The following is a 23,513-nucleotide window of genomic DNA, read 5'->3' as shown; positions in this document are numbered from 1 at the left end:
CACTTTCACTTGGAGTCACTCCTCTGACAACCAGTGCCACAGACTGACTTTCAGCTGTTTTCCCCTTGATTTATTGCTTTACTTGGCATTTTATTTAAACCTTCCATGTTGTTGGTACTGGGAAATATGTGGTGAAAAAGTTCATGTAAGAGAAACAAATGGCCAGCGTAATCATTCAATTGATGTTAATCCATCTCCCTCACACTGTCACTCAGTAACCTCTCTCCCCCAGTACCCTGTTTCACTGACTATCTCCACTGGTGCTAATCCAGCTTCTTCAAACTGTAACTACTTCTCCAGCTCTCTACGTTACTGACTGTATCTCCACTCCTGTTAATCCAGCTCCCTTGCACTGTTACTCAGGAATTTATGAAATTGGAGGAAGTGATTGGAGGTGTTTGTGAGTTGCTGGGATCCCTATGGCCTTGAGTGCACCCCTTGCAAACCTTTAAACATGTACACGAAAGGTGTAAGCAAATCCATAGGTTGAGTTCTTGAAGTACTCAAAGCTGTATGGATAAATTAAACATTAATTTGTTTTAACAGCCATAGGTCTTAACATTGGGGACTGAATTACACCTGAAAAATGAATATTGAATGGAAAGACTAGATTTAACATCTTTGCAGTGGGGGTAGCATGCTGGGGCACTGGTTAGTGCTGCTGTCTCACAGCTCCAGCAACTTGGATTCGGTCCTGATATCTGGTGGCTGTATGTGGGAGTTTGCACATTCTCCCTGAGACCACGTGGGTTTCCCTGGGTACTCTGGTTTCCTCCCACATCCCAAGAATGTGTTTGGTGGGTTAAATGGCCACAGTAAATTGCACAGTAGTGTAGGTAATGGCAAAACAATTTGTGAAACTGATGGGCATGTGTGAGAGAGAATAAGTTAAAGGGCCAAGGAAAAAAGGAGCAGGGGAATGGGAGCGGTGGGATTGCTCTGCTGGCATGGACTTGATGGGCCAAATGGCCTACTGTTGCATCTTAACAAGTAAGTGATGAATGCATGGAATGAATTGCCAAAAGGATGGAAGTGATGTTTTAGTGCACGAGTGAGAGAACTGGATCTGTTCCTGGTAAAAGGTTTGAGGAACCTTTCTGGGAATTCACTGTTTCTTGGAAACAGCTGTAACCCATTGGGCAGCTGAATCTTTTTTCCACTCTTGTACATCCTCAGTTCTTGCTGTAGCCAAGATAAGAGTTGTCAGTGCATAGGACTTGGAACAGTTGGTTTGCATGGAATGTTTGTTACTGCCTTCTCTGAGTAAAACCTGAAGGTGCAGTACCCACTGGGATAACATCACTCACCAGGCTTCATTCCCAGGTCAGTCTGTAATGAATGTCACACTTCAGATCTACCAGGTTCAGCTTCCCTGCAGGACAAGGATCATGAATGGAAGTCATTCTCTTTGTAAATGAGCTGCTGAGCAGCTCGTTTAAATTAGTTCTGATTCACGTCGAAATGAATGTTACATGTAACAAATTGGAAGCAATAAGATGAAATATTTCAGAAAGATAGAAGGGTAAACTGGGCCCTGTGGCTTTTGGGAAATGCTCCGGTAATGTGGGCACATGGATGGTCAGATGAATTTCTGGGTTATTTGCTTGGCAGACTGGGAGACTGTAACTGGTGATGGTTGTAGATGGTCCCTGAGAATAATTGAGGTGGAGATCAGTGGCAAATGGGAGGGAGAGAGACTGTGAAACATTATGGGTTAGTTTGCTTGAACCCCAGGCAGGAGAGAAAACAAATCATCAAGGGGGAAATGAAAAGGGAGGAGACAGGGCAGGTGGAGAGGACATCTTGCGCCTTCCATAAGCTTGACCTCATCTAGAACACTGCCATTGTATCCTAAACCATGCATAAACACCTTCTCCCAGTGCCTCACTCCACACTATATATTGTCTCTCGGTCCAGCAGTACTGTAATATTTAACAAATCCTACAAAGACACTTGCCCCTCCCATCGTAACCTCTTCCTGCTGTACAATCTTCTAAAACCTCCAACCCTGGCTTTGCCTTCAACAACCATGGACAGTTGTTTGTGCAGGTATTGGGATCAAGGCTGTGCAGTGCCATTTCTAACCTCCCACCCTCGTACATTCTCTCCTTTGTAGCTCCTTTTGAAACCACCATTTTCTCCAAACTCTTGGTGGACTGTGCTACTGTCAATTCCTTTGTCCCAGAGCCAGGTGTTGTCTAATGAAACTCCAGTGCAGGACCTTGGGATATTTTGCTGCATTAACAACACTATTATAATGGCAATGCAAAATACTTAAGATGCTAAAATCTGAAATGATAACAGAAATTGCTGGAATACTCAGCAGGTCAGGCAGCATCTATGGAGAGTGAAACAGTTAACTCTCAATATTGAACCAATTTTGATGAAAGTCTTCAACCTAAAATGTTGACTCTGTTTCTCTTTTCAAAGAATTTGCCTGACCTGCTGAGTGTTTCCAGCGATCACTGTAACTCTGTGAAGTAGAATTGTTGTTGCAGACTAACCATAAACATCAGAAACACAGATTGGCAGCATTTTTGGGGAAAGGGCAAGCTTCAGATGCAATCATTAGAATCCTGTATGCAGAGGTGGAGATAGTGGAGAGCTTCAAGTTCCTCAGTGTAAATATCAACAACTTGTCCTGGTCCAGCCATGTTGACGCTACGGCCAAGAAAGTACACCAACGCCTCTGCTTCCTCAGAAGGCTAAGGAAATTTAGCAGATCACCAATGACTCTTACCAATTTTTACAGAAGTACCATAGAAAGCATCCTGTCCAGATGCATCACAGCTTGGTATGGCAACTACTCTGCCCAAGGCCGCAAGAAACTGCAGAGTTGTGAACGCAGCCCAGTCCATCACGCAAACCAGCACCCCCTCCATTGACTCTGTTTATACTTCCTCAGGAAAGCAGCCAACATAATCAATGTCCCCTCTGACCCGAGGCATTTTCTCTTCTTTCCTCTCCTTTTGTGCAGAAGATACAAAAGCTTGAGAACACGTACCACCAGGCTCAAGGACAGCTTCTATCCCACTGTTATCAGACTCTTGAATGGACCTCTCGTACGCTAAAGATGAATTCTTTATCTCTCAATCTACCTCCTCATGGCCCTTGCACTTTTACTAGTTTACCTGCTCTGTACTTTTTTTGTAGTTGCAAAACTATATTCTGCATTCTGTTTTTCTTTTTACAACCTTGATGTAATTATGTATGACACTGTATCTGGGTACACATGACAATAATAAACCAACACCAATACCTTTCTGCTGAAACAGCCATTCTCCCAAAGCAGAAGCCTGTCCACTCTCCTGAGAGATGCTGACTGGCTGACTATGTGTTTCCTCAGTCCAGATTCTGCTCGACCTTGCCTGGTATTCTACATTCAACACTCCCTCTCCACCTGTCTCCCACCACCCCACTTCCCCTGTAACCATGGGAACGATTGCCCTGGAGGGCTGGATTGCAGAGCAGAGCAGAGCAGCAAGCGGCAATTAGGCCTCAGATGGCGGATTCTCAGCTCTCGCCCCTTAACACTCGAGAGCGCTTTAGTCAAAGGCTTCAATAATCTTTTTTTTAGATATCTGAGATGTTTAAAAGAGTTCAAATGGATTGAAATAATTTTAAAAATATATAAATATACCTCATAGTATGCTAAGAGGCCAGAAATTAATTTAAATCATGAAGATAAAGTAAAATAAAGAAAAATGAACAAAGCATTTACCTGCAGGTGGCTTTTTAATTGAGATCCTAATGCAGTGAGTGGGTTGTGTTAATGCCAGTGAGCCCTGATGAAGTGCTGAGCCCAGAGGCAGCATGGGAAGTTAGTTGCCCTGGCAACGGGCCTTCACCTTGCTCCTGACTTGCCTGTTTCTCCACAGAGTCTCTGGTTAAAGGTCTGTACCATTTGGCCCCATACGTACTCCTTCTGTGTGAGATTGGCAGTGTGTGTAATGTTTTGCTCTGCAATGTCCACACTCCTTTCACCAAGTTTCATTGCTGTGAATTTTCCGCCTTGCCTAGTGGTTAGGTATGCTAATTAGATCAAATTTGCAAATTTAAAATAATCAGATTCAGATTTATTTTAACTGACTTATAAGACATGAAATTTGTCATTTCGCAGCAGCAGTACAGTGCAAATACATAAAATTACTACAAATTACAAAAATAAATAAATAGTGCAAAAAAAAGGAATAATGAGGTTGTGCTCATATACATTTTCTGTCTGGAGGGCTGAAAATTCTTGGCTCCTTCCTGTTGTCTTTATGTCATGACTAAGTGCTTAACATGCTTTTACCCCTCAGGACAAGTACAGTAGAACACTGCAACTTCTAACAAGCTGTCCCAGGTTACATGTGGTTTATCTAAGAGGTATGCTGGGGAGGGGAGATGAAATCTGTGGGTGGGTCACACGTGAATAAGTGCCTTGAGCTGACCAGAATCGGCAGCACAGATACTAAAAATTGGAACGATACAGAGAAGATTAGCATGGCCCCCGCGCAAGGATGACACACAAATTTGTGAAGCGTCCCATATTTTTAGCCAACGCAAGGGCTCGGTGGGGAAGAACTACAGTTTAGGATTCTTCTGCCACTGGAGAGGGAGGGGCGGGGTCAGGCAAGAAAGCCCCTTAGATATTGTAAATACGGGATTGGGTAGCCCCCAGGGAGCCACACAAGTGGCATCGGTGCTGTGTTTTTTATATAAAAAGATAACACTAATGATGGATCTGTACACGAATGTAAAGGTTTGCATTGTTTTATTGTTGTATATAGTTTGTTTTTCATGATGAATAAAGTTTATTTTGGAATTAAAAAAAAAGAATCGTCGGCACAAACTTCCAGTCTCTTTAGGCCGAGCAGAGTCTGCATCACTGATCCTGTGTGTTTCCTGCCCTCTACCCCAACTCTTAGCTTTGCTCATCAGCTTCTCTCTCTGAGTTTCCACCCTGCCTCAGTCTCTTGCTTTTGTTCTCCATGTTTGTGTTTCAGTCTCTATCTGTTCTTATCGGTTTGTAATTCAATTACCTCTCTCTTGGGCCTCCTTCTCTCTGTCTCTGACTCTCTCTCTCTCACACAGTCTCTTTTGCCATTAATCGTAAACTCCCTTTCACATTTTTTCTCTTTCTCTCCTCTTTCTCTCTTTATTTTCCTTTCTTTCCCTCTTTTTCTCCCCCTCTCTTTTCCTCCCCCTTTCTCTCTCTTTCTATCTCTCCATCTTGTTTCTCTTGCCCTCTTTTCCTTGCTCCCTCTCTTTATCTGTCTATATCTCTGTCTGTTCTCTGGCTTCCTCCATTTCTCTCTCTTTCTCACCCTCCCTCCCTCCCTCCCTCTCTCTCTCTCTCTCTCTCTCTCTCTCTCTCTCTCTCTCTCTCTTTCTCTTTTCAATAACATAACATTTGAACCAATATCAACTGCTGTGATGCCATTCGTCCTTCTCGCCTGGCACATTACTTGCTGGTTGTGGCCTGATAAATGGTTTCCACATGAATTCTTTTCTAATGTTCCTCTTATAGATTCCTCTCTATATTTGATTGCCATTCCTTGGGACTCAGCCCCTGAACCTCCCTAGTCTCAGTGGGATCTTAGAACCCCATTCCTTGATCAATGATGATGCCTGATTGAGCTGGAACTTCCTGGAGATTCTTTCATTTCCCTTATGACCTCTGTTCCTCCCCTTTATTTAAGGGAAATTGCTGGTGGGTGAACAGAAATTCCTGCCTCCTTATATTGGTTAGAGTCTGTTTATGTATACAAATGAGGGGAAGGTTCCAAGCCTTCAAATTGCTGGTGTGCAGAGGCCAATGAAGCAACCTGGACCCTGGAAGAATTTTTTTATTTCAGGAAGAGTAGAAGTTTGGCCCCATTTCATAAGATGTTGAGGAGGAATCTGGAGCAGAGGAGGCATCTCTGAAGATGGCTAGATGTTAGTATTAATAGAATCGTGTGATACAGGACCTGATAGACAAGGGCTGTACTTGTCCAGGCATGGGTGACAAGCAATAAACAGGAAGTATGGAAACATGGAAAAATTTCACAGATCCTCTAAATGGAAGAAGATACAAAGAACAACAGAAGAAAATGGAACATGCGAAAAATGTGCAAGGGACAGCAAAAGTCATTATTTTATTCACTATTAGAATAAGAAAAGGAGGTTGTGAAACAGTGAGGTAAGTCCTTTAAAGTTGATAATGGTAATATTGTAAATAAAAAAAAGGCCATATGAGACTTGTTAAACAGCAACATTTCATAAATATTTAACATTTTAAAAGGCAGTTGATAATATTTCTGACTTAAAGTAATTACAACCAAAGTCTTGTCATAATTAATATATATAAGTTAAAAGTAGGAAAGAAAAAAACTGTATGAAAGAAATCTCCAGGGCCAGGTGGCTTCCATCTCAGGATTTTTAAGGAAGTGGTTGAGAATACTGCAGAAGCTTCAATATTCCAGAGTTCTCCTGATTTAGAACCAACATTTGGAAAATTGGACTTGTCAGTCACTGCTGAAGAGCAATGGGGAAACCAATACACCTGGTTAGCTCAGTGTCTTATGGAGAACCAGTGGTGATGCTTTTCTTGTAGATCAGCTTGCAGTAAACAAACTGCTAGAGGAACTCAGCGGGCTGAGCAGCATCTGTATGAGCAGGACCTGATGCAGGGTCTCGACCCAAACTGTCGACAATTCCTTTCCCTCCAGAGATGCTGTTTGACCCGTTGAGTTCTGACAAGCAGTTTGTTTTTCACTCCAGCTTCCAGCATCTGCAGCCTCCTGTGTCGCCATCGAAATCGTCATCCTGAGAAATGTCCCTTGGGTGATGCATCACCTTGTGTTTATTTTTCATCTCTTGTTCTGTCTTCTTCTGGCCTCCCAAACCTCTACAAACTGCTGAGTACCATGGCTGATTTCATTCCTCTGACAGCAAATCAGGATTGGGGCAAGGAGCAAGCATAAACAAAGTTTGTAGCAGATCGGATGACTCCACATTCCAGAGATTATGTCGATTTTATTGGCCAAGTAGCAATTTATTTTATTGGATTGTGGCCTTAAGAGATCATGGGGACATGCGGATTGAGCACCCCTTGGACAGTGTTTTGTTCTTGCTGTTTTAATACAGAACAGAGAGTGCAGACTATGTTTGTCTTGATGCCAAACTGTTGGCATCAACATGTAATTGCCTGGTGGGCCAATTTATCAGCTATTCTGGATGAGAGCGCTGTTCACAACCAATACTGCTGTGTTGTTGCCATGGTTACAATTGAATGAGATGTAATGATTGTGATCAAGGTCTTTGAGTGACTAATTTTGTGAAAGGAAATTTGCTGCTCTTGTAGCATGCCTTCTGAGCAGCTTGTTGCAAATATTTGGTATCTGACGATTTAGAGGCAGAGCAGAAAGGTGGCTTGGTAGCATAGCCATTAGTCTTACTGCCTCACAGCTCCAGCGACCCATGTTCACTCCTGATCTCGGTTGCTTTCTGTGTAGGATTTGCTTGTTCTCCATGGTTTTCTATGGCTGCCTGTGCCTCTCTCATTCCAAAGATATGCCAGGAGGTTTAATTGGCCACTAAAGATGGCCTCTTAGTGCAGGTTAATGGCAAAATGAATCAGTTGATGTGTGACAGAGAATAAGTTGGAGGCGTAAAGAGAAATGAAGGGGGTATGGGACTGTTCTGCTGGAATCCACATGGACCCAATGGGCTGAATGGCCTCCTGTGTTGTTGCAAGAACAATTTACCGATGCATTAATGAGATCTTCTGGTTGATATTCCGAACACACATGGGAAGTTGGAAATATCACATATGGTGCCAGAACTGCCTTACGAATGAATGTTCACTTGATCAGGTAAAAATTTGACCTATTTTGCACAAGGAGACTTTGAACAAAGGGGCAGTATTTAAGGATTTTCTGAGAGGAGGAGAGGTAGGGAGGGATGGGGATGGGATTTTGGAGTTTGGGGATTAGGCAGCCTAAAGCATTGCCACCATAACCATGCAGAAGGAAATCATTGGGTGCACAAGAGGCCAGTAGTGGAGGAGTAAAGAGTTCTTGGAGGTTCATGCCATTGAGGAGGTTACAAAGTTAGTGAGTGATGAGATTGTATTAGGGTTTGTACACAAGGATAAGAATTTAGAAGGCATTTAGATATTTGAGTTATTGTTAGGAAGAACAAGAGTGAATGTAACTTGGTTCAAGTTAAGGTGCAAGTTTTGGCTGAGACTGATTTACAAGGGAGGATGGTAGAAAGTGGACTAATGAGCTGGAGATAACCCCCTGGCCAATTTAACTGCACCAGAGGTTATGATTTCTGTAGTTGATCTCCAGACCAAAGCAGAAGGTGAACTGCTTGGTGTAACTCCCCCAACTTAATGCAACCGTAGTTGATATATAATCATTGTAAGCATCTGATCAAAGCCAGTCTCCTTATTCTCAATAACTTGTTACCGGGTCTTCATCTCTCCACAGGTGATTTTGGAGAAGGTTCTGGGCATCACGGTCTCTGGAAGCAGTGGGCTTGCATGTGACTCGAAGACAGGGTTGGTGGCCTACCCATCAGGGTGAGTGCTCGAATGGTGATTACTGTTCCCTGTAAACTGTCTGCTTGTTCATCCTGGCATCTCAAAGTCAAAGTCAAGTTTATTGTCATATGCACAAGTACATGTATGCACAGGTGCAATGAAAAACTTACTTGCAGCAGCATCACAGGCATCATATAAGCAGCATCATATAGGCAGCATTCACAAGAAAAACATACATTAAACCCAATTTTTACAAGAAAGAACACAATTAGAACAAAAAAAAACAAAGTCTATTTTAGTGCGAAGTGATCAAAGTGTTCATAGTTTTGCTGAACTCTGGTGATTGGGGTTCTGCCAGTTGGTTCAAGAACTAAATGATTGAAGGGAAGTAGCAGTTCTTGAACCTGGTGGTGTGGGACTTCAGGTTTCTGTACCTGCTGTCCGATGGTAGCTGTGAGAAGATGGCATGGCCTGGATCTATTGCATTTATTGCATTTTTCAATCAGTAATTATTTTTGCTAATCAGCAGTTTGTATCACTTGTGTGTGTTTGTGTTTAGTTCTGCTTGGGTAAGTTGTGGGTGTGTATTTGGAAAGTTAAATGTGTGAACCTGGAAGGAAAGATTTACATTGTCATAGTACCTTGCGCATCCATTTTATAGTGAATGAAGTATTATCGGCAATTGTGGACAGCAAGCTCCCACAAAAAGCAAGAAAGTAACAACTAGATTATCTGTTTTGTAATGATAACTGAAGGGTAGACATTGTCCAGGATGTTGAGGGTAAATTTCCTGCTCTTAAAATCATATGAACATTAGAAGCAAGAGCAGCCAAAATAGTGTCTTTTTCCTTCTCGGCCATTGTTAAAAGTTGTGGATATATGAGGGCCCAGTACTGATCCCTATGGCATCCCACATGCAACCTCCTTTTTAAGCGATCCTCTATCTACACTGATAGGTCACCCCAAGCCTGTAAGCCTTTACTTTGCTCAACTTTTGTTCAGTATCCAATCAGTTACATTTTCAAAATGCAGTTGCCATATATGCACATTGCCTATTATCCATTTTGCCAATTGTAATCTAAAACTATCAGATTTCTCACGCACAATTTTCCCTTCATAAGACTGCATTTGCTCTCCCTAACCATTTGTTCATATATAACTACGATTTCCTGTGTCTTGTCACTATGATGGATTCCAGCATCTTGCCAACTGCTGATACCAGAGTAACTGGTCTACACAGGTTTTCGTTGATTTACAAACTTTAAAGTTACAAATTTTTGTTCGAATGCCATTGTCTGTGGTTTGTGTCTTCAGTTTATGAAGTTATTTTCTGCTATAATAAATAAAGTGCCACTCTCTTCCCACAGAAATACATTGGAACAAAATTCCCAAATCTCATTTTGTTTAGGCATTTTAATTTAGCAAAATTTCAATGAACAAAATATTTTCCAGAAATGCATTGCCTTCATAAATGAAGGAATGACTGTAGTCTATTGTTATTCTCTCCCTACTTTCTTAAATATTGGGGCTACAGTTGCTACCTTGCAACCTACTGTGACTGATAGAGAATTTTAGAAAGAAATCCTTTTTGTATGCATCATCTCTGCAGGTAGCCTGAGATGCAGGCAGAAATTTTTGGAGGATTCGTCTGGTTTTAATCCCCTTAATTTTAATCCCCTCCATGCTGCGATATTTATTCTGCAGTGAGGAATTGTATTATATCGGCACAACATTGACACATTATTTGGTAGCATTGTCCAATGGAAAGGATACCCACTTTATCTGGCAATAAAAGCCCAGCAGCGTGATATTGCTACTGCTCTGTTATAAAAGAACATAACTATTATGCCACAGGAAGAGGCCATTTGGTCCCTTGATTCTGTGTCCACTCATTGTAGACCAATTCCCTTAGTCTCATTTCCCAAGTTTCCCCTGTGGCTCTGCAAATTATTTCCCCTTGAGTGCCTATTCAATTCTGTTTGAAAACACTGGTTGATTATCTTTACTGTTAGTGAATTCCAGATCATAACTGTTCTTTGCCTAAAGAAAGTTTTTTCTTGCATTCGCCTCATGCCTTTGGCAGATCACTTTAAATCCATGTGCCCTGGTCCTGAAAACCATCCACTAATGAGAACAGCTTCCCTCTTTTCACCCTGACTAAACCACTCTGATCTTGTACACTTCTGTCATATCTCTTCTTGATCTTCTTTGTTCCAAGGAGAACAATCCCAGTTGTTCCTCTCTAACCTTGTGGGCTGAAATCCCTGCTACCATTCTGGTAAATCTATTCTGCAGCCCTTCTGGGACTCTCAACCTTCCTAAAGTGTGGTGATCAGTTTTGGATGCCGCGTTCTGGTTATGGCCTAACCAATGCTTTACAATGGTTCAACATAACCTCTTTGCTTTTGTATTCTATGTCTTACTTATGAAGCCTGGGATTACAGATGTTTCATGAACTGCTATCTCAATAAAAGTTTGCCAGATTCCTATTTAATAAGTCTTGGCACTGGCTTATTTCAAACTGAGCCTAGTTCTGGTCACCCTGTTATAAAAAAGATGTAGAGGCTCTGGAGGAGGTAAAAGAAAGACTTAAAAGATGAAAATCAAAGATCTGCAGATATTGGAAATCCGAAATAAAAACAGAAAATCCTGGAAAAACTCAGCAGGCCAGGCAGCATCTGTGGAAAGGGAAACAGTTAGCATTTTGGGTAAGGGACCCTTCATCGGAACTGAGAAAGGGAGAAAACAAGTTTGTCTAAGTAGCAGAGAAGGTGGGAGAGATACCAGAACCTTGTATCTTAAGAACCTTATCATCTTAAAAGTTGATGCCAGAACCAAGAGGTTATAGATATCAGGGACAATTAAACAAGTTGGGGATCATTTCCCTAAAAAAAAGAAAAGGGTGCAACAGGTTATCAAGAAGGCAAATGGAATGTTGACCTTCATTGCTCGAGGGATTGAATTTAAGAGCAGGGAAGTTATGCTGCAACTGTACAGGGTACTGGTGAGGCCACACCTTTAGTGCTATGTGCAGTTCTGGTCTCCTTACTTGAGAAGAGAGATACTGGCTTTGGAGGTGGTGCAGAGGAGGTTCACCAGGTTGATTCTGGAGATGAGGGGGTTAGCCTATGAAGAGAGATTAAGTCGCCTGGGACTATACTCGCTGGAATTCAGAAGAGTGAGAGGGGATCTTATAGAAACATATAAAATTATGAAAGGGATAGATAAGATAGAGGCAGGAAAGTTGTTTCCACTGGTAGGTGAGACTAGAACCAGGGGACATAGCCTCAAGATTTGGAGGAATAGATTTAGGAAGGAAATGAGGAGATACTGCTTTTCCCAGAGAATAGTGAATCTGTGGAATTCTCTGCCCAGGGAAGCAGTAGAAGCTACCTAATTAAATATATTTAAGACACAGTTAGATTTTTTTCATAGTAGGGGAATTAAGGGTTATGGGGAAAAGGCAGGTAGGTGGAGCTGAGTCCACAGCCAGAATGGCGGAGCAGGCTCGACAGGCCAAATGGCCAACTATTTCTTGTGTCTTTATGTGAGGAAACAAACTGTTGGTCATCTTAATGATTATGAAGTTATTTGATAAATGGGTGTAGAGGAGCTGTTTGCACTTACGGGGCAGGCAAGTAGTAGGGACCATAAGTATAATCTAGAGTCCAGTGGGGAATTCTGGATAAACTTATTTAGTTAGAGTGTAGTGAGAAACTGATTACCTCATGGAGCAGAATGGAAGAAGTTTCATGTGGAGTATAAATATTAATGGACTAATTAGGTCATCTGGTCTATTGCTATATTTAGATTTTCTGTAATCAGGATTGAGATATTTTGAATAAACCAAAAGGATTGACAAGGGCAAGGCAGTAGATGTTGTTTATATAGACTTTAGCAAGGACTTTGACAAGATCCCACACGGTAGGTTGGTCCGGAAGGTTTGATCACATGAGATCCAGGGTGAGCTAGCCATTTGGATACAAAATTGGCTTGATGGAAGTAATCAGAGTGGTAGTGGAGGGTTATTTTTCAGATCGGAGACTGTGACCAGTGGTGTGCTGTGGGGATCAGTGCTAGGTCTCCTGTTGAGAATGTAGGAGGCATGATTAGTAAGTTTGCAGATGACACCAAAGTTGGTGGTGTAGTGGACAGTGAAGAAAGCTGTCTAAGGTTACAACAGGATCTAGATCAGCTGGGAAAGTGGGCAAAGGAATGGCAGAGGGAAGTTTATAGACAGAAGTGAAGTGATACATTTTGGGAATTTAAACCAGGGCAGAACAAATACACTGAATAACTGGATACTGGGGAGTGTTGTAGAACAGAGAGGCCTAGGGGTTCAAGTACATAGTTCCCTGAAAAATGGCGACACAGGTAGATAAGGTGGTGAAGAAGGTCCACTTGCCTTCATCAGACGGACATTGAATATAAGAGGTGGGACGTAACTTTTCAGCCGTAGAAGATGCACCAAGGTTATTGTGTGTAGTTCTGGTTGCCATTCTATAGGAAGGATGTGAATAAGCTAGAGAAGGTGCAGAAAAGATTCACAAGGATGTTGTCAGGATTGGAGGGCTTGAGTTACAAGGAGAGACTGGATACGCTGGGACTTTTGTCCCTGGTGCGAAGGAGGTTGAGGAGTGACCTTATAGAGGTTTATAAAGTGAATGGTACAGATAAGGCAAATGGTCACAGTCTTTTTCCCAGAGTAGGGCAGTCTAAAACTAGAGGTCATAGGTTAAGGTAAGAGGAGAACAATTTAAAAGGGACCTGAGGGGTAAGTTTTTCCACACAGTGGATGGTGGGTATATGGAATGAACTACCAGAGGAAGTGGTAGAGGTGGGTACAGTTACAATGCTTAGAAGACATTTAGACAGGTACATGGATGGGAAAGGTTTAGAAGAATATGGGTCAAAAGCAGGCAAATGGGATTAGCTCAGGAAGGTACCTCGGTTGGTATGGGCGAGTTGGGCTGGAAGGGCTGTTTCCATGCTGTATGAGTCTATGACTATATCATCTAGTTGCTCTACCATTTTTTATTGCCATAAAAATTTCACCTGTCCCCTCCATGGGGTGCACATTTAGTTTTGCTGCTCAGTTTACATTGTTGCAGATGCTCCCATAATTGATCCCTCTCACTTTATCAATTGTTTGATCATTTTTTGCTACTTACTAAAAATCTGTCAATCATAAGTGTGTGTTTGATGGCCACATGGACTCAGTGAGCTGAAGGGCATGTTTCCATGCTGGATGACTCCAATACTCTATGACTCTTATTACTTATTAGAAACATTATGTCTCTTCTTTTAATCAAATATTATCCTTAATCTCTTTGGTTAGCCAGAGATGATCACTTTTCTCATGAAGCTTTTATTTCTCAGTAAAATGTACAAAATGTTTCTTTAAAATTTTGCCAATATTTAACTACAGGAAAATCATTTAGTCTTTCTTTTAACAGAGAATACTGGAAATACTCAGCAGGGTAGTCAGGATCTGCAGAGAGAAAAACAAAGAGTTAATCCTTCAGGTCTATGACCTTTCTTCAGAAACTAGGAAGGTGAAAAATCAAACATGCTTTTAAGTTGCAGAAGGGGGAGGAGCGGAGGGAACAAAGCTCACTGTACTGAAACATTAACCTTGTTTCTCTCTCCACAGATGCTGCCTGACACGTTGAGTATTTCCAGCATTTTGTTTTTATTTCAGATTTCCAGCACCTGCAGTTTTTTCACTCTTTAATGTATATTTCTAATGTACTTTCGTCACCTCACCAACCCATTATTCCTACATAATTAGCTGTATCTAAGTGCTCCAGTTCAAAGGTGGAATAACAGAATGGTTTAGTTACTGGACTGGCAATTCAGGGGTATGGACTAATGATTTGGAGGCTTGAGTTCAAATCCCACTGTGTCGATTGATGAAATTAAATTCAATGATTAAATAATCCTGAAATAAGAAGGTGACGTCATCAGTGGTGACCCATGTCACTCAGCCCCAAATGATTCACTGATTCCTTTTAGGGAAAACATTGACCTTTTCCGATCTACCCTTTATGTGCCTCCAGTCCCTAGGCAATGTTGTTGATTCTTAACTAGTGTCTGAATTCGTCTAGTAAGACATTCATACAGGAGTAATTAGGGATGTCCAAAAGTGCTGGCCTTGTCAGGGATGCTCACATTATGCGAATGACTTAAAAGTAACACCATAGATAGGTTATACAATGGTCACCATGGACGTGGGGGGTGAGGGGGGTGCAATGGGCCTGTTTCTGTGCTGCAGTGAATCTATGAATTTTATTGAACTTGGTCTCTCTTGAAATGCATTCAGAATTTTGTCATATTATTCATATTATGATCATTCTACCCCAATGGGTCTCACATGATGAGTTACTAGTCGCAAATTACTGCCCATATTTGGCATAGCTCCTTAGAACCTCTCAGCAGAACCTCATTCCTACTTCTGCCTTTGTCATAAGGTCCCACTTAGATTAGAATGACTGGATCCTTCCCCTCCCATGTTGTTCGCCAGCCCTGAGGATATGTGCACAGTGCTGATAGTGGGCAGACAACTCAGCCTTTGGGGCTCCCAGTATTAGCTACAGAGGATGCTATCTATCTCCCTGACTATACTGTCCCCTACTTTTTCCACATTCCTTTTCACACCCGCACACCTGTGTACTATGATGCCATGTTCAGATTGCCCATTCTTCCTATGGTTTTTGTTCACATCTGGACAGGCAGAAAATATGTTATTTCTGTAGGACGAGGCCAAAGTCTGAGGCTGCTGCATTCTGAGTCCCTGTACTGGCTTGACTCCCAGTGATATCGTTCTGCCCCTGACCATTGCCTGAATCCATACAACTGTCTAACCCAAAGGGTGTGACAGCCTTCTGGAACAAACAGTCCATGTAACCCTCCTCCTCCCTGGTACCCCGTTTGCAGCTTGGACTCCAGCTCCACAACTCAAAGGGTAGAAAGAACTTGCTTTAACCTCCCCTTCAAGAGGCAGCACCTGCTCTGCATTAGAGTCTCGGACAAGGTTTATTCTGCCTGTCCCTGGAGTGGGGCTTGAACTCACTAGCTTGTGATTGAGAGGTGGGAGCCACTACTACATGAGCCACAGATAATACTCAGTGATGATGATGATTGCAATTGAAGATTTAATTGTGTAGATTTGAATGCAGCAGCTAACGTAGTAGCAAGTGTAAGGGAGGAAATGTGTGGGAGCCTAGTCAGTGGTCATTGATTGGACATCTGTTCTACTTTACTGCCAGAAAGGTGTGTCAGCATTTCTGTGATGCACATCTGTTTAGGGTCATACAGTACAGAGATGGGCCCTTCAACCCCTCATTTCCATGGTGACCATCAAGTACCCTTGTATAGTAATCCCATTTACCAGCACTTGGTCTATAGCTTTCTCTGCCTCGGTGATTCAGTTGCTCACTTAAGATGCTTCGTAAATGTCATGAGAATCTCCGCATCCACCACCCCTTCAGGCAGTGCATTCCAGATTCCAGCCACCTCGGATCCCTTCTAAGCTTCTTACTCTTTACCTGAAACCTATGTCCACCAATTTTAGATAACCCTGCTATGAGGGAAACTTTCCTATTAATAACCCTATCAATGCCCCTCATAATTAATTTGTTAGCCCTTTCCTTATTTCCAGGAATTGCAATTCCACATAAGCTACAGAAAATATTCTTTTTAAAATAGGTTAAAAATGGTCATGTCTAATGTCACACGCTATCATTTCCATGTTTTTCTTGGCACAGCCTGAACAGCTCAGTCCCATAAAGATTTGTTAGTAAAATTCCCTTAACTTGCTGGGTATGGCAGCTATCAGGAGTACATGGGTTTTCCCAGCTTCTACTCCAGTTCGTTTCAATTTTGCCAACATTTAGTGGATCACACTTAGCTCTCATGGTGTGCTGTATGGAGTTGCTGTTTATTCAGCAGGGTAAGGGTTACTTGCTGAGCAACTGTGGCATGTTATTTGTTCTATGGGGTATGGGTTACTCACAGTGTGACTATACACAGTTCCTGCTCAGTTAATATGGAAAAAATAAAATTGATTGTTCACCTACCCTTTCAGATTCCAGTTTAACTCTGTGTGTGTGTGTGTGTGTGTGTGTGTGTGTGTGTGTGTGTGTGTGTGTGTGTGTGTATTTTACAGTGTTAATGAGGAAAATATTTATTCACAGGTCACACCACTGGAGCAGGAGGGCGGGGGAAGGGCTAGAGTGCGATAAAGTGAGCTGTGCTGAAGGCCTCAAGGTGGTAGGGAACAAATGGAAATTGGTGAATAATTGAAGAGTGCTTCGTACTTCATCTAAGTGTGTTGTCTCAGATGTTAGGAGTAGGCCATTGAGTGACAGAGTTATTTTATTGGTCTTCCTTCACTCCACTCTCCCTCACATATTGCTCCACAGAGTTCTGTTTTTTTCCTCCGATGTCACAATCATGTATACTCCGTTGTTTCTGTGTGTGTGTGTGTGTGTGTGTGCGCGCGCGTGTGTGTGTGTGTGCGCATGCTTGCTCACATTGTGAGTGTGTGTGTGTTCCCACATTTGCTGTCTTTCTCTGCCTTTCATTCTTTTTGTGCACTTGTGGGGGCAGGTGCAGATCGGGGGGAGAGAGAAGTGCATCTTATTGTCCAGGCTCAAAGTTGTGCAAATCGGTCAGCCTTCTGTATGGGTGTGATAGAACGGCTGATTTCTCACAGGAAGGAAATAAGGAAGGATTATAAAAAAAACGTTATTGAACCATTTTTAAAAAAGCTGCATGCCCAGTTTTAAGAATAAACTTAATGAAAACGCTTCTCAGGCAGGGTTATGAAGCATTTTCCTGCACTGTGTTTAATTGCTTTGACTCGTTTGGCACAGGTGGAGGTCAAGACTGAACTCTTCCTCAAGGGATGGTGAAAGCAGATGCTTGGAATATTTTTAAAGGTGGGGAATATTTTTAAGGTAGAGGTAAATAGATTCTTGATAAGCAAGGGCATGAAAGGTTATTGCGGATTGATGGGAATGTTGAGGTTACAATCAGATGAGCCACAATCTTACTAAATGGCAGAGAGCAGGTTGAAAGTCTGATTGGCCTTCTCCTGCTCCTAATTTATTTATTTATAAATGGAGTGAGTGGCAGGGGAGAGAGAGAGAAAAATACTCTTTTGCACATTGAGTATTCCCAGCAGCTTGCTTCTGATCCTTGTAATAATGTGCCTGTGATTTTATTAATGATGTTGTGATGGTGGATTTGCAGATGTAGAGATTATTTTTAAATTGTTTAGTTCACCTCGACAGAGGAGGAACTGAAATGCGGTGCGATGGCCCAGGTAGGGTGGCAAAAGTCCAAGCTACTCTTAAACGTGTGGCTATTACCTCATGTGACCCCGTGCCAGCCCTGGTTCAGGAGGTCGCACTCCCAGGTCCACAGTCAGAAGGCTGTGAGTTCTTATCAAGACTAATGCTCCAGTACGCTGGACTTTCAGCTTAAACATTACCCCTTTACATTGACATGTTGAGGAAGTGCATTATTCCTCTTGTCTCTTGGCTGGTGCCTTTCCTTAAAGCACTTGTTACTAAACCAGACCAGCTGTTTATTATCTCATTGGGACTTTGCTGTGTGCAGATTAGCTGCCGCGTTTCCTGTCAGCAGTTACAGTGGAGACTACACTTCAAAAGTAAAGTGGCTGTAAAGTATCGTGAAGTTGTGAAAGGCACTAGTTTATAAACCAGAACTGATTTCAGTCTTCCTTCCAATAAAAGTGGCTCTTCAAGTACGCTGGGAGATCCTGCCAACTACCTCTCAACTCAGGACACCTTAACACTGCTCTCTCAGTAACTGCCCCTAGCCTGGGTTGTGTGCTGTAGGAGAGAACTTCATAGAGGAGCAGTGTGATGGGGAGGGCAGTGGGTTGAAGGAACAGAGACCAAAAGTGACCAGAGGGAAACAGAAGTAAATATGAGGAGTCTGAGAGCCAAATCTGGCTGGACTGTGGTCATGGTGATGCATGAGGGGTGAGGGTTGTAACATCAGTCCAGAGGAACTTGGGAGCAGAACATCAGTGGCTATGGGCAATGACATTTGCAATCCATTAAACTCTGGATCCTGTGAGGCTGAGGCAAGAAGGAGCATTTGACTCAAGGAAGTGAGCTTCAGTGATTGTGAAGGTTGACAGAGAAATGAACTTAGAAATTCACACAACTCCAAATAAGATGGTGCTGTACATTTGAAAATCAGTTTAACGTGAAGTCATATGTAGAGCCAGTGGGTGGTGTGGGAGGACTGTTCTTCATCAGCTTGTTCAGGTCCCTCTGACCCCACCTCCTGGGAACATTTTTCCTCCCACCCCCATCCCATCAGGCACGGTAGTGTAGCGGTTAGCATAACGCTATTACAGCGCCAGTGACCCGGGCTCAATTCCGGCCGCTGTTTGTAAGGAGTTTGTACGTTCTCCCTGTGTCTGCATGGGTTTCCTCTGGGTGCTCCGGTTTCCTCCCACATTCCAAAGACGTACGGGTTAGGAAGCTGTGGGCATGCTATGTTGGCGCCAGAAGCATGGCGACACTTGTGGACTACCTCCAGAACATTCTATGCAGAAGATGCATTTCACTGTGTGTTTCGATGTACATGTGACTAATAAAGAAATCTTATCATTGCAACATTCATTCATTAAATTGTCACACTTCCCTGTAGCAGAGAGAGTACTGTATTGTGCAGTGTTTAAGGACCAGCAAGGCAAAACGCTGGCAGCTGCAAGACCTGTAATAGACCAATAGAGAACAATAGAGAACATCACATTGGAACTGATGTGTTACATAAGGAAAACCAACAATGCTGTTCTGTGAACCTCACAAATGAAGATCTTTATCTGTACCGAATTTCCAGAAGTAGAAGTGCTTCAATACCACTAAAAGGTGGTACAAATCTTGAATGTAGAGTGAGCTTGGTGTTGAAGTAGGACACTACATCAGGAACTATACACCTTCGCTTAGTTTGGTGTGATGTGCTGATTGGCCATTGATGTAGCTCCAGGCAGGAGGCCAAGAGGACAGAATCTTGATCTTGGGCTGGTCTTAGCACCAGGCAGGTAATGGGGAGAGAGTACTGAAAGGCAAAAACTGGAGAGAGGTTTTGATGTTATTCCAGAGCACAGCCTTCAATTTTTTAGATTGGCATTTGAGGATTGGATTCAGGGAAACACAAAACTGCCTTCACTGACAGAAACTTAAGAAAAAAATAGCACAAGCTTTCTGGTTGAATTTGTCACAGTCATAATTCCACTTTCTTCATAATAATAAAGAAAATAAAGCAATTTATTTTATGTGAAGAGTTGGAATGTTGCTGAGCTTTGTAAAGAAAAAGAAAGATACTCATTTATCAGAGGTTTGTTTGGCGATTAGCACAGGACTGGGTTGAAATAGTGAATGAGGATCACATGAGGATTAAATTATATATTTGGCATTTCTTTAACTATCTTGATACAAGCCTCGCAAATCACTGTTTAATGTTACACATGTTGAGCATTAAGTCGTTTGTTTCAGAGGAAACCTCGCTGACTAATGTGTAGTCACAGCACTGCCAATTACAGAGCATTATTGGAAGAAACTGAGAAGAAGATTGTTAGAAGAACTCTGTCATAGAATTAAGAGTTCAGATGAGCTGTTGACCAATCAGAAGACCGTGCAATAGTTTATGAGTGTACTCTGAACTGCAAAATTAAATGAGAGACTCATTACCATCAGCCATGTGATAATGGAACTCATGGTATGGGTATAAAGAGGCACAGATTTCTCAGGAACAGAATTTGACAAACCTTATTCTTCAGTTGTTTGGAGTGAAGACATGATGCAGTTCCATAAACGCCTGACTGCAGTTCAGTGAGCAAGCATGTTTGGTACGTGGTGGCTTAATATTTTGGAGCGCACTTCCGATGGGAAGCTCTTAACTTGCTCTTCAAATTGCTTCCATCACTCTTTTCAGCCCTATAGCTGGCGTTGGATGTCAGTCCAGTGTTACACCATATGCTTCTGAAACTTGGACTACTTACAGTAGGCATTATAGACACTGGAGGGACACCACCATCTCTGCAAAATCCTTCAAATCCACTGGAATGATAAACCAATGTCAGTGTCCTCTCCCAGGCCAACATCTCTGGTGTCGAAACTCTAGTTACTCACAGTTGATAATGTTGGCAGACCATGTCGTCCACGTGCCCCATACCAGACTCCCAAAGCAGGCACTCTGTCCTGAGCTCTGTCACAGGAAGTAGTTAACAGTGGAAAAGATTCAAAGATATGCTCAAAGTCTCCTTGAAATGTTGCAACATCTCCACTGACTCCTGGGAATCTTAGGCCAATGATCACACAAAGTGGAGTAAGAGCATTAGTGATAGTATTGACAACTTCAAGTCCATGCATTGAAACCACACAGATGCCCCACGTATGAGTGGCCGAATGTGTACACACTCTCACAAACTACTCACCTACCAGTTGCTCCTGCACCATCTGTAGAAGAGTCTTCAGTTCCCACATTGGCCTTATCAGCCGTTTTGGGACACACAGAGCCAGAGTGCAAGCAGTTCAACATCAATCCCCACAGCCTGCCAAAGGAGAAGAAGTAGTTACAGAATTCAGCTGCCCTCTGCCCAGACACAACCAGTTTCAAGAGTGGAGAAGAAGGATGTAAAGAGGCTTCAAGGGGATATGGATATGTTAAAGTGAGTGGGTGAGTACATGGCAGATGGAATATAAGGTCAAAAAACGCGAGGCTATTCACTTTGATACAGGAAATAGAAAAGTAGAGTATTTGTTAAATGGTGAGAAATTGGATAATTTTGGTGTTCAGAGGGACCCGAGCATTCTTGATCATGTCACTGAAGGCCAATACAGAGGTGCAGCAGGCTATCAGGAAGACAAATGGTATGTAAATGTTTATTATAAGGTGATTTGAATACAGGAGTAGGAATTCTTAGTTCAATTGCACAAGGCTATGGTGAGATCGCAATTGGAGTATTGTGTACAATGTTGGTCTCCTTACCTAGGAAAGGATGTGCTGCTTGTCATAGAGGGAGTGCCGCAGATGCTCACGAGCCTGCTTTCAGGGATTGCAGGTTTGCCATATGACAAGCAACTGAGCAGGCTGGGACTGTGTTCTCCAGGATTTAGAAGAGTGAGAAGAGGTCTCATGAAGTTTATAAAATTCTTAGAAGGTTCAACATGCTGGGTGCAGGGAGGATGTATCCTATGGCTGAGGATTTTTAAAATAAGAGAGATAAGAGGTAAACTGTTTAGGACTGAGATGAGGACATTTTTTTCACTCAAAGGGTGCAATCTTTGGAATTCTGTAATCATGAGCACTGTGGAGGCTCAAGTACAGTTCATTCAAAACAGAGTTCAGTACATTTTTGGTTATTTAGGGGATCAAAGGGTATGGGGATAGTGCTGGAAAATGGTACAAAAGCAGAAGAATAGTCACAATCTCGATGAATGACAGAGCAGATTCAAAGGGCTGGATAGCCTACTCCTCCTCGTGTTCTTATGTACTTTTCAGAGGCTGCATCCATAAATATGTCACAAACCTCTTATTCAAAAAACATGGCACTGTGCCACAGTCACCAATGACTGCCAAACAACCTGCCAAACATAGAAAACACCCCTCGGGAAAAGAATAGTGTTGAATTATTGAGTAAGCTACATGGCTATTTAACTGTTTGACAAATGAGTGTGCTTCTTTTAGATCACATCTTTCAACAATGTTCTGAAAATCTTCACATACAATTAATTGTTTCATATGAAGAAACTGGAATGATGTAGTGACAAATCAAATAAAAACTTGTGCTATATTTTTGTAAAATTCCTGACATTGGTGATGATCATTCTTCCCAGTATGTGTATCCTCAGGTGTCCTCAACGGATCATGGGAATATTTAGATGCGTAATGTCTGAGGGCCATCCAGTTCACACTCTGTCCTGCTGGTGGCCTCAATGGAGATATTGGTCAATGATAGCAATGGGTAGCCATCAGCAATAAGGCCAACGTGCCGTTTGCCTTAATTACTTGTGCACCTGCATGCTAACAGTATCAGACTGGAAATACAGTAAAACTTAACTTCTAAGATCTGACCTCCCCACATGACCTCTATCCCCCAGACTCCATGTACTTCTCACCCCATCTCACTAGGATTCGACCTTCCAATATTCTGAGAGACCCCAATCTTGTGATCCTCTACCAGCGCATCTACAAAACCCCTGGAACCTCTGACCCTCATGGCTCCTCACGTTGACCCAACCAATCCCTCAGCCCTGATCCTGATCAGTGTCTGACCCCCATCCTCCAATAGGCCATGACCACTGACCTCATTTTCTATACACCCACCTCCAATCTTACCCATGACCCTCAGACTCAGCCTCAATTACCATTCACCAGAAAATGCAACACCTGATCAGTCATGCCTGAAATCCAAGAACAGGGGCACCGCTGCAATGCTGGGTGTATGAAAGAAATGACCATTGACTCATTTCATGTTGAGCATTTGACCGCACTGCATTCTCTAGGCACACAATGGCTTTCTGTACTTCCATACCAATGAGACAAGTTGATATTAACTGTTCCCACTTTCTCTGGAGGGGCCTCTGTAAAATGGACCTTGCGTAGTTAAGTCCTGTTTGCCAGAGGTACCCTCTGTTGAATGGCTGTAGAATCCAAATGGATGTTACCTTGGCAGAGCAGTAGGTGATTTTGCTCAACAGCTGTCTCCCGTTCGGAGGCTTGAATGGAGGCACGTTATTGTTTGAAGAGGGTTGCTGTGCACAAAACAACTGCTGTGTATTCCTATATTACAGCAGTGTTTACACTTCAGCAAAAAACTTCATCAGCTGGAAAGCATGCTGTGGCATGTTGTGGTAGTGAAAGGTTCTCATACACAAAAACCTTGAGAATTGACGAGGACCTTCCTTGCTACCTGCCTCCAGCTTTTCAGTCACCAATCTCTGCAGAGAGT

The 23,513-nt window shown here is 42.5% G+C and overlaps 1 protein-coding gene and 1 pseudogene across 2 annotated transcripts in view; both read left to right on the top strand.

Annotated features, from left to right (window-relative positions):
- Positions 1–23,513, top strand: part of mapkbp1 (mitogen-activated protein kinase binding protein 1) — a 156,432-nt gene that overhangs the window by 9,130 nt on the left and 123,789 nt on the right. For both annotated transcript variants that reach the window (XM_052012062.1, XM_052012053.1), the window contains exon 2: positions 8,463–8,554. In XM_052012062.1, the coding sequence (XP_051868022.1) occupies positions 8,463–8,554 (92 nt within the window). The remainder of the gene's footprint in view (positions 1–8,462; positions 8,555–23,513) is intronic.
- Positions 4,438–4,537, top strand: LOC127578975 (uncharacterized; annotated as a pseudogene).

The sequence above is a fragment of the Pristis pectinata genome, chromosome 1, assembly GCF_009764475.1.
Source record: "Pristis pectinata isolate sPriPec2 chromosome 1, sPriPec2.1.pri, whole genome shotgun sequence".
Taxonomy (NCBI): Eukaryota; Metazoa; Chordata; class Chondrichthyes; order Rhinopristiformes; family Pristidae; genus Pristis; species Pristis pectinata.
Note: the sequence above shows the minus strand (reverse complement) of the source record. Positions and strands in the feature narration are given on the sequence as shown.